Source organism: Rhinoraja longicauda, chromosome 3, assembly GCF_053455715.1.
Source record: "Rhinoraja longicauda isolate Sanriku21f chromosome 3, sRhiLon1.1, whole genome shotgun sequence".
NCBI classification, from domain to species: Eukaryota; Metazoa; Chordata; class Chondrichthyes; order Rajiformes; family Arhynchobatidae; genus Rhinoraja; species Rhinoraja longicauda.
This window is the reverse complement of record NC_135955.1, coordinates 1,148,619-1,160,455: the sequence shown is the minus strand read 5'-3', so window position 1 is coordinate 1,160,455 and position 11,837 is coordinate 1,148,619. Positions and strand designations below refer to the sequence as shown.

Here is an 11,837-nt window from a genome sequence, read left to right as displayed (position 1 = left end):
GGCCCTAGGCACCCACACCCACACAGGGCCCCAGGCACCCCACACCCACACCGGGCCCCAGGCACCCACACCCCACACAGGGCCCCAGGCACCCACACCCACACCGGGCCCCAGGCACCCACACCGGGCCCCAGGCACCCACACCGGGCCCCAGGCACCCACACCCACACCGGGCCCCAGGCACCCACACCCACACCGGGCCCCAGGCACCCACACCCACACCGGGCCCCAGGCACCACAAAGGGCCCTAGGCACACCCACCACCGGGCCCCGGGCACCCACACCAGGACCCAGGCATCCACATCCACACAGGGCCCCAGGCACCCACACCGGGCCCCAGGCACCCACACCGGGCCCCAGGCACCCACACCGGGGCCCCAGGCACCCACTCCGGGGCAAGCTCACCCACACAGGGCCCCAGGCACCCACACAGGGCCCCAGGCACCCACACCAGACCCCGGGCACCCACACCAGGCCCCAGGCACCCACGCCAGGCCCCGTGCACCCACACCGGGCCACCCACACCGGGCCTCGCTCACCCACGCTGGGCCCGCTCACCCACAAACCCCACCCACACCCACACACCCAGCCCCCAGCCCCCCGCCTGCTGCCCCCCCCCCCCCGCCTGCTGCCCCCCCCCTCCCCCCAGCATGGACACCAGACCCCTGGCCCTGCTGGGGTCTGCTGGGTTTTCTCGGCCAGCCTCGCCTGCTGTATTTGCTCAGGGGTCTGTGTACTCTGCGCTGCAGAGCTGTGACTGGCTCCAGTGTGTGGGGTTCTGCTGGAGCAACTTTACAATCACTAGGACAGTCAAATAAAACATTTTATAATCAACTGTGTTTCCCTTGGGATGGTGTGGGATCCTGGGCAGACACAACTGCCCCCCCCCCCCCGGAGATCACAGCTCCCTGCTTACCCCCACGTCCCTCCCCCCACCTCTCTCACTCTCCCCCTCTCTCTCCCCCTCTCTCTCCCCCTCTCTCTCCCCCTCTCTCTCCCCCTCTCTCTCCCCCTCTCTCTCCCCCTCTCTCTCCCCCTCTCTCTCCCCCTCACTCCTCCCTCTCCCCCCATCTCCCCTCTCTCTCCTGCACCCCCTCCCCATCTCTCTCCTGTTTCCCCCCTCTCTCCCCTCTCCCCCCTCTCTCTCCTGCTCCCCCTCTCTCTCCTGCTCCCCCCTCTCTCTCCCCCTCTCCTGCTCCCCCTCCCCCTCTCTCTCCCCTCTCGTGCTCCCCCCTCTCTCTCCCCTCTCGTGCTCCCCCCCTCTCTCTCCCCTCTCTCCTGCTCCCCCCTCTCTCTCCCCCTCTCTCCTGCTCCTCCCTCTCTCTCCCCTCCTGCTCCCTCTCTCCCCTCCTGCTCCCTCTCTCCCCTCCTGCTCCCTCTCTCCCCTCCTGCTCCCTCTCTCTTCCCTCTCTCTCCCCCTCTCTCTCCCCCTCTCTCTCCCCCTCTCTCTCCTGCTCCTCCCTCTCTCTCCCCTCCTGCTCCCTCTCTCCCCTCCTGCTCCCTCTCTCCCCTCCTGCTCCTCTCTCCCCTCCTGCTCCCTCTCTCTTCCCTCTCTCTCCCCCTCTCTCTCCCCCTCTCTCTCCCCTCTCTCTCCCCCTCTCTCTCCCCCTCTCTCTCCCCCTCTCTCTCCCCCTCTCTCCTGCTCCCCCCTCTCTCCTGCTCCCCCCTCTCTCTCCCCCTCTCTCCTGCTCCCCCCTCTCTCTCCCCCTCTCTCCTGCTCCCCCTCTCTCTCCCCCTCTCTCCTGCTCCCCCCTCTCTCTCCCCCTCTCTCTCCCCCTCTCTCTCCCTCTCCTGCTCCCCCCTCTCTCCTGCTCCCCCTCTCTCTCCCCCTCTCTCCTGCTCCCCCCTCTCTCTCCCCCTCTCTCCTGCTCCCCCCTCTCTCTCCCCCTCTCTCCTGCTCCCCCCTCTCTCTCCCCCTCTCTCCTGCTCCCCCCTCTCTCCCCATCTCCTCTCCCCCCTCTCTCCTGCTCCCCACCCCCTCTGCACAGTTGTGTGTGTGCGTGTGTGTGTCACCACTGCCGTGTGCAGTTGTATGTGTGTCACCACTGCCGTGTGCAGTTGTGTGTGCGTGTGTCACCACTGCCGTGTGCAGTTGCAGTACGATGTCCCGTCCTTTGTACAACACGTTTGCCAATGGGGCGAGTGGCCACACACCTGCAGCCCCCTGCACCTGACCTGGGGAACAGTGACCTGCAGCCCCCCCTGCACCTGACCTGGGGAACAGTGACCTGCAGCCCCCCCTGCACCTGACCTGGGGAACAGTGACCTGCAGCCCCCCCTGCACCTGACCTGGGGAACAGTGACCTGCAGCCCCCCCTGCACCTGACCTGGGGAATAGTGCACCTGCAGCCCCCCCCTGCACCTGACCTGGGGAACAGTGACCTGCAGCCCCCTGCACCTGTCCTGGGGAACAGTTGACCTGCAGCCCCCCCTGCACCTGACCTGGGGAACAGTGCACCTGCAGCCCCCTGCACCTGACCTGGGGAACAGTGACCTGCAGCCCCCTGCACCTGACCTGGGGAACAGTGACCTGTAGCCCCCTGCACCTGACCTGGGGAACAGTGACCTGCAGCCCCCTGCACCTGACCTGGGGAACAGTGCACCTGCAGCCCCCCCCTGCACCTGACCTGGGGAACAGTGTACCTGTGGTCATTCCAGAGACATAACAACGGTATAAGGTACCGGACCACAACGTACAACATGGTGGCAGCGCGTTGTGTGATTTAGCCCTAGAACGGTAAAGGAAAGTAGACAAAACAATGAAAGCCCTAGAAGGAATGGACAGTTTCCAGCTCAGTAAAGCACGCCGGGAATGCATCTGGACACGGGCCACTACACGTGTAAGTACCTGGTTAGAAGTTAGTGCCGAGCTGCCGACAGGATGTTGCAAGCAGCTGAGAGTGGTGAATGATGGCACACATCACGTCCCAGCCCTGTGTAGGCCCACGATCAGAAACCGGAGAGACTGACCACACACGGAGACATAGTGACCGGAGAGACTGACCACACACGAGACATAGTGACCAGAGGGACCGTCCACACACGGAGACATAGTGACCGGAGAGACCGTCCACACACGGAGACATAGTGACCGGAGAGACCGTCCACACACGGAGACATAGTGACCGGAGAGACCGTCCACACACGGAGACATAGTGACCGGAGAGACTGTCCACACACGGAGACATAGTGACCAGAGGGACCGTCCACACACGGAGACATAGTGACCAGAGGGACCGTCCACACACGGAGACATAGTGACCGGAGAGACCGTCCACACACGGAGACATAGTGACCAGAGGGACCGTCCACACACGGAGACATAGTGACCGGAGAGACTGACCACACACGGAGACATAGTGACCAGAGGACCGTCCACACACGGAGACATAGTGACCAGAGGGACCGTCCACACACGGAGACATAGTGACCAGAGGGACCGTCCCACACACGGAGAGACCAGAGGGACTGACCACACACGGAGACATAGTGACCAGAGGGACCGTCCACACACGGAGACATAGTGACCAGAGGGACTGACCACACACGGAGACATAGTGACCAGAGGGACCGTCCACACACGGAGACATAGTGACCGGAGAGACCGTCCACACACGGAGACATAGTGACCAGAGGGACCGTCCACACACGGAGACATAGTGACCAGAGGGACCGTCCACACACGGAGACATAGTGACCAGAGGGACCGTCCACACACGGAGAGACCGTCCACACACGGAGACATAGTGACCAGAGGGACCGTCCACACACGGAGACATAGTGACCAGAGGACTGACCACACACGGAGACATAGTGACCAGAGGGACCGTCCACACACAGAGACATAGTGACCAGAGGGACCGTCCACACACGGAGACATAGTGACCAGAGGGACCGTCCACACACGGAGACATAGTGACCAGGGGGACCGTCCACACACGGAGGTGCGGTGACCAGTAAGACCGAACGCTCACGGAGCAGAGAGACTGAGCACTCACGTGGCGACTGGAGTTGGGACTGCCCTAGGCCTGAGGCAGATGCAGCACGTACCGACAGTACGCGTAGTGACCGCAACCCCCCAGTGGGGCGTGGTCAGCGCACACCCCAGCCGAAGCCCGGTCGCACCGTGGCTTTAGCGACTTGGAGCGGCCTCGTACAGTCCCCGTAGCGTGAGGCCAAACCATCACAGTGGATCAACAGTCTACACTACGCTGATATACAGCAAGACAGCTTCTCAATGTGGGGTGATATGGAGTAAATAAATAATGATCTGTGTGTGAGACTTAATGCTTCATCATTTGTGTGCAAGCTCACATATATATATATATATGAAGAAGGGTCTCGACCCGAAACGTCACCCATTCCTTCTCTCCTGAGATGCTGCCTGACCTGCTGAGTTACTCCAGCATTTTGTGAATAAATCGATTTGTACCAGCATCTGCAGTTATTTTCTTATACTATAAGGAACAGCTTCATCCCCAGGGCCATAGCTGCTATGAACCGGTCCTGCTGAGCCGGATGGCCACAACGCATAGATCAACTTGACCTTTACCCTGTCCAAAACTGTTACAACTGTTCGTTTCGTTGGGTTGCTGCTGTCTAAATTACCTAAATTAGTGCATCGTATGGGAGGCGCATTCCCAATCTCGTTGTACCCCTGGGTACAATGACAATAAAGATATATTGTATTGTATTGTATTGTATTGTTGTATATATGTAGATTGCATGTAATTGTATACAGTAATACTGATAGCAAGAGGTGTGTAATCCTGTGATATTGTAGTGGGTCTGGACACAGTAGGAATCAGGCAAGACGCCAGGTAAGTATTAACAGTAACTTTACTGCAGCAACAGAACATCCACTCTCTCCAGTCTCCAGCACGAGTTCTCTCTCTCGCCCCTCCAGGCAAACCCCATAGCTCTAGTCCCCTCCCCAGCCCTGTCCAACCTGTGCCGAGGGGGAACAACCCAGGGAGTGGCCTAATCCCCGGGCACCACCACAGGACCCCCCCCCCCCAAGAACCGGAGGCACGAAACGGACAGGGGGACGTGTGAGACGAGCAGCCCGTGTGCGCACCACGGCGGGCGCAGGAACCGGAACCACTACGCCAGGCGAAGACAACCGCGGGGACGCTGGGGATAAGGGCCGGCACCCCGAAGGTGAGGCCGCGCCAGTAGGACCAGGTGGCTAATGTCCACGTGCGCCGGCTTCAGCCGTGCAATAGAGACCGTCTCAGGACGACCCCCCATGTCCAAAATGAAGGTGGCAGAGCCACGCTCGAGCACCTTGAATGGCCGTTCATACGGACGCTGAAGGGGCGTCCGGTGAGCATCCCGGCGCAGGAAAACAAACGGACAGTCCTGCAGGGCGGAAGGGACATGTGACCGCACCGAACCGTGGCGAGACGTCGGCACCGGTGCCAGCGAGCCCACCGTCTCCCGAAGGCTTTGCAGGGCGGCCGATGGTTGTTCCGCCTGACCCTGGGCTGATGGAATGAACTCACCGTGCACTGTCAGCGGGGCCCCGTACACCAATTCAGCCGAGGAGGTGGACAAGACCTCTTTGGGCGCAGTGCGGACGCCCAGCAACACCCACGGCAACGTGTCGACCCAGTCCGGGTCAACAAGCCGGGCCTTCAGGACAGCCTTGAGCTGGCGGTGGAAGTGCTCCACCAGGCCGTTCGCCTGCGGATGGTACGCTGTGGTGCAGTGCAGGTTAACTCCAGTAGTTGAGCCATGGACGACCACAGCGCGGAGGTGAACTGCGGCCCTCGGTCGGACGTGATGTCGAGCGGCACCCCAAACCTGGCAATCCAGTGAGCCGCCAAGGCACGGGCACAAGGAGAGGCAGAAGTGTCTGACAGTGGAACCGCCTCCGGCCACCACGTGAAACGGTCGACCAGTCAGGAGGTGAGTGAAGCCCCGTGAAGGTGGCAGCGGCCCCACGATGTCCACGTGGATGTGGTCGAACCGCTGTCGAGGGACGATGAACTCCTCGAGCGGCACTCGCACATGCCGCTGTACTTTGGCAGTTTGGCACGGGATACAGGTGATCGCCCAATGCCCAACCTGTTTACGTAACCCGTGCCACACGAAACGGGAAGCCACGAGGGTCGTCATCGCCCGAATGGAAGGGTGGGCCAGCCCGTGGAGCACCTCGACCACCCGGCGCCGCCAGGCAACGGGAACGATGGGGCGCGGCTACCCGGTGGAGACATCGCACAGCAGCGTCGCGCCCCCAGTGCCACAGGGAACGTCCTCCAACCGCAGGCCTGAAACGGCGGTACGATAGGCGGACATCTCCACGTCTGTCAACTGGGCGGCCGCCAGGGCTGAGTAGTCGATGCCATCGGCCACCTGCAGGACGGCGTGGACCGAGTGTCGAGACAAGGCGTCGGCCACTCTTGTCTTTGCCCCCGATGAAACGGATGGAGGTAGTGAACTCTGAGACGAAAGCCAACTGCCGCTGCTGGCGAGCTGACCACGGGTCGGACACCTTGGCCAACGCAAAGGTGAGGGGCTTGTGGTCAGTGTACGCGGTGAAGGTTCGCCCCTCGAGGAAGTGGTGGACTGCAAGGTAAAGGGCGAGGGGCTCGCGGTCAAAGGCACTGTAGTTCCGCTGTGCGCCGCTGAGGTGACTGCTGAAGAAAGCGAGAGGCTTCCAACACCCATCAATCTGTTGTTCGAGCACCGCCTCAACCGCCACCTGCAAAGCGTCGACCGTCAGGCTGGTTGGTGCATCCACCCGTGGGTGCATGAGCATCGTGGCCGTAGCCAGAGCTTCCTTGGCGTGTTGGAACGCTGCCACAGCATCGTCAGTCCATTCAACCTCCTTGCGCTTGCCCGCCATGAGGTGGAACAGCGGGCGCATGATCCGGGCTGCAGACGGCATAAATCGGTGGTAAAAGGCCACCATCCCAACGAACTCCTGGAGGCCCCTCACGGTGGTCGGGCGTGGAAACTGGCGCACCGCGTCCACCCTGTCCAGGAGAAGCAGTGCCCCATGCGGGGTCACGTGGTAGCCCAGGAAATTGATGGACGTCACCCCGAACCGGCATTTGGCGATGTTGATGGCCAGTCCATGATCGCTGAGGCGATGGCATAGCTGGCGGAGATGGGCAGCATGCTCCTGTATCGAGCGGCTCGCCACCAAAATGTCATCGAGGTACACGTACACAAAGTCCAGGCCACGGCACACACAGTCCATAAGCCGCTGAAAGGCTTGCACTGCGTTCTTAAGTCCGAACGGCATACGGAGGAACTCGAAAAGGCCAAATGGCGTCACGATGGCCGTCTTGGGGACGTCGTCTGGGTGGACGGGAATTTGATTGTAGCCACGCACCAGATCGACCTTGGAAAACACCGTGATTGCCTAGCCAGGTGTGCGTTAAAGTCCTGAATGTGGGCGACCGGATACCTGTCAGCGATGGTAGCATCGATAAGCCAACGGTAGTCACCGCAAGGGCGCTAGCCACCGTCTGCCTTGGGGACCATATGGAGCGGGGACGCCCACGGGCTGTCTGAGCGGCGCACAATACCCAGCGACTCCATAAGGCGGAACTCCTCCCGAGCGAGACGGAGCTTGTCCGGTGGAAGACGCCGCGCCCGGGCATACAAGGGCGGGCCAGTAGTGGGAATGTGATGCTCCACCCTGTGCTTCGGGGCGGAGGAGTGGAACTGGGGGTCCAGGATTTCGGGGGCCACGGCCAGAATGCGCAAGAACGTAACGTCCATGGACGACAGGGGCCCATCAGGCAGCCCGACCGGGTCGCCCACGCGGAGGGAAACAGGCTGCAAGGTGACGGAGTGCACCAAATGCTGCCGCTTAACGTCCCCGAGCAGGGAATGTGCCCGTAGGAAGTCCGCACCCAGCAACGGCTGGAACACATCCACAATGACGAATGGCCAAGAGAAGCTGCCCGCTCCGAAGTTGAGGGAGAGCGTGCGCACCCCATACGAGCGGATTGGAGTCCCGTTGGCTGCGGCGAGGAGGGGGCCGGGTTTACCACTGCGGAGGTCAGCATTCGATGGGGGAAGAACGCTCATTTCAGCCCCTGTGTCCAAAAGGAAACGTGCCCCGGAGCGGCAAACACGCGATGAATCTGTCAGGCCGCCGAAGCAATCACTGACGGCCGGCCCCTGCGTTTCCCGGGAACGAGCAGGGCTGCCAGCATTGACGGGCTGAAGGGCCCCAGCGCCGGTGAAAGTAGCACCAGCCCCCTCTGCTGGCGTCTGTGGAATCGGGCGGCTGTGCGGGCTGATCCTACCACCAGCGACCTCTGGTGGCGTGTGGAGGAAGTGACGGCAGGCTGCGCGGGAGAGACGCGGTGCCGGCCGGGTATACCGTTGCAGCCGGGTCCGACCACCAGCGACCTCTGGTGGCGTGTGGAGGAAGTGACGGCAGGCTGCGCGGGAGAGACGCGGTGCCGGCCGGGTATACCGTTGCAGCCGGGTCCCGTCGCGAAGGACGTCGTGGAGCGGAGGAGACGCGGGCGATCGAGGCCCCGACCTGCGGATCGTCGTCGGACATCGGAGTGACTTCCAGTGAATCGAGGGCCAGCTGACGGCCATCCAGAGATCATCGGCGCGCTCGCCCACCGCCTAACAAGCAGGGCTCGTGGTTGCCCATCAGGGCCAACATATCGCCCAGTAGTACCAACGGGCGGCGGTCACCCAGGCCCGGCATCCGGAGGTTCTGGGTCGCCCGCCCGGCCTCGCTGAGGCTGAACTTCCGCAGGAGAAAGGCCTTGAGGCCCTCATACTTATCACCCGCCGGGGGGGGGGGGGCGTGGAGGGAAGGTCGGACCCGTCACGCGGTGGCCTGGTCGAGGGCGGCGATAACGTAAAAGTACTTGGTGGCGTCGGCTGTCACGCCCCGCAGTGCAAACTGTGCCTCGGCCTGGTCAAACCTGAAACCAGAAACCAGGGTCGTCGGTCCAAAGGGGGAGGCAGCTTCACCGCCACGGCGTGGAGAGTGGTGCGGTCAGCAGGGGCCACGGGGTGGGGGTGGGGGGGTCCCGCAGGGTCCATGGGGTGGGGACTGGCAGGGTCACTGGGGTGGGGGTGGGGACCGGCAGGGGTGGGGTCCGGCAGGGTCCACGGGGTGGAGTCCGGCAGGGTCCACGTGGTGGGGGTGGGGTCCGGCAGGGTCCACGGGGTGGGGGAGGGTCCGGCAGGGTCCACGGGGTGGGGACCGGCAGGGTCCATGGGGTGTGGGGGGGGTCCCGCAGTGTCCAGAGGGTGGGGGTGATCCGGCAGGGTCCACGGGGTGGGGTCCGGCAGGGTCCAGAGGGTGGGGGTGATCCGGCAGGGTCCAGAGGGTGGGGTCCGGCAGGGTCCAGAGAGTGGGGTCCGGCAGGGTCCAGAGGGTGGGGGTGATCCGGCAGGGTCCAGAGGGTGGGGTCCAGAGGCAGCTGACCGGCAGGCCCGGGTAGTGCGTGTAGAGGAACGTTCGGGTCCATCGTGACTTGCGAGGAAATGTCGAGGGTCACCAGTGGGTCTGGACGCAGTAGGAATCAGACAAGACGCCAGGTAAGTATTAATAGTAACTTTAATCCAGCAACAGAACATCCACACTCTTCATGAGAGTAAACTCTCGCCCCTTCAGGCAAACCCCTTAGCTCCAGACCCCTCCCCAGCCCGGTCCACTCCGTGCCGAGGGGCATGACGTTTGTTTTGAATCCAAATGTAATATTTCCAGTTACCGTGTTTACGAATATATGGCAAGTAACATGACTCGGTTACCTGAAATGAACTGGCAAGTGCTGGACATCCCCAATGAGTTCTCCCTGTTCAAGCAGAGGATGCAACTGTGCCTGCAAGACTTACAAATCACATCGGAGTCTAAGCAGGCAACAAAGATAAAACTTGCCTTAGGAGTAGAAGGACTTCGTCGTTTGAATGCGTCAGGTCTGAGTGAAGTGGATCAAAACAAGCCCGAGGACATATGGACATTCTTTGAGGCCCAGCTGAGGACGAAGGTAAATTTCAGAGTCCACAGGTTGGAGTTGATGCGATATCGCCAGAAACTGGGACAATTGCTCGATCAATTTGTGACCCGGTGTCGAGAAAAGTCTCCAGTGTAACTTCACTGGTCCTGAGTTCAATGAAAGAATCATTGAGTTGATAATCGCGACAACGCCCTATGAAGGTCTATAGCGTGAGCTTCTACAGAAGCCTGCGGGACACACCATTCCAGAGACGCTAACATTAGGCAGGCAGTCTGAGGCCATTGCGGCAGGCAGACAGTGCATTGCAAATTTAGAGCCCAGGTCTCGCAATATAGATGCTGTCAAGACAAGAGGGACAACGAAGCTAAAGCCGCAAGATAAGGAGAGACAAAACCTTTGTGGCCAATGTGCTTGGTTTCATAAGCCCAGGCAATGCCCGGCGTATCACGACACATGCAGGAAGTGCGGCAAGAAAGGGCATTGGGCAAGTTGTTGTAGGTCTAAGATGGATCATATACGCCCATTTAAATTGTCAAGTGGCAAATACAAACAAGTTGACGGGGTACAGCGACAGTCCCAAGGAGGTTATGCATCGTACTGTGACAGTCAAGATGAAGGATCTAATATGTATTTCAATACCATCACCATTTCGAGTCTGGACAGGATGCCTCCAATGAGGTGATGAGGCATTTGCGGTGTTGAACATCAAATGCCCATCGATGCTGGGGCAACATCGACTGAAAGTGAAGATAGACACCGGAGCTGGAGGTAATACCCTTCCTCTTCGGGTCATACAAGACATGTATCCACGTGACAAATATAAGCAGCACCTACGACCAAGCAAAGTCTGACTGACGGCATATAACGGGACAGAAATCCATTGTGTTGGAACTATATCCATTTCATGCCGATACCAGGGATCGATGTGGTGTCCTCAAATATTCTTCATGGTAGACGTGGCAGGACCCGCTGTCATAGGCCTCCCAGGTATCAGGCAACTTCAGGTCATCACGATACATGCCATGGGAACAGAAGAGCACCCATCAGACGCACCCATCAGTTTCAACTCGGTGGGAGACCTAATGAAGAGATGGCCTAATCAGTTGGACAGGATTGGCAACTTCAAGGAGCCAGCCACCCTTCATCTCAAGGAGAAGGCCACACCACACATTGATGCACCAAGGAAATGCAGTGTCCATCTGAGAGACAAGTTGCAGGCCGAGTTGGACAAAATGGAGGATGATGGAATCATCAGAAAAGTAACTCACCATACGGACTGGTGCAGTTCAATAACAACCTCCGTTATGAAAGATGGATCAATCAGGGTAGGCCTAGACCCAAAATGCTTGAATGTAAGTCTCAAACGCTGCCCACACAAGATCCGAACACTTGAGGAAATCAATCCAGCTTTTGCCAATGGGAAATTGTTCACCAAACTTGATGCAAAAGCGGGCTATTGGTCTGTCCGACATGAGGAGGCTAGCCAGGTACCTACCACATTCCGGACACCTTTTGGCAGATATTGCTACAGAAGGTTACCTTTCGGCTTGTCGGTGAGCCAGGATATATTCCAGCAACGTATGGACACAATCATAGAGCAGGTTCCTGGATGCATCTGCATTGCAGATGATATTGTCATAGTGGGATCCACGGAACAAGAACATGACTGTAATCTGAAGCAGCTGTTGGAGACAGCGTCCTGGGAAGGACTAGCTTTCAACAGTGCAAAGTGCGTAGTGAAGGCTATGTCCATCAACATCTTCGGGACAGTCTATTCAGACACCGGCATCAGACCAGATCTTTGTACGGTGAAGGACATTCACATGATGCCAACACCACAAGACAAAGAAGATTTACAACGGTTCCTGGGGATGATGAATTTTTAAT

The 11,837-nt window shown here is 59.8% G+C and overlaps 1 protein-coding gene across 1 annotated transcript in view; it reads right to left on the bottom strand.

The window, feature by feature from the left end:
* LOC144611375 (uncharacterized) overlaps positions 1 to 6,850 on the bottom strand; it is a 7,623-nt gene extending 773 nt beyond the window's left edge. The window contains exons 1-6 of the mRNA XM_078430450.1: positions 6,707 to 6,850; positions 5,806 to 6,069; positions 5,505 to 5,652; positions 5,050 to 5,188; positions 89 to 778; positions 1 to 34 (exon numbers count right to left, since the gene is read on the bottom strand). The exon at positions 1 to 34 is cut by the window's left edge and continues 773 nt beyond it. Coding sequence (XP_078286576.1) covers positions 1 to 34; positions 89 to 778; positions 5,050 to 5,188; positions 5,505 to 5,652; positions 5,806 to 6,069; positions 6,707 to 6,850 — 1,419 coding nt within the window. The remainder of the gene's footprint in view (positions 35 to 88; positions 779 to 5,049; positions 5,189 to 5,504; positions 5,653 to 5,805; positions 6,070 to 6,706) is intronic.
* Positions 6,851 to 11,837: the final 4,987 nt, after the last annotated feature.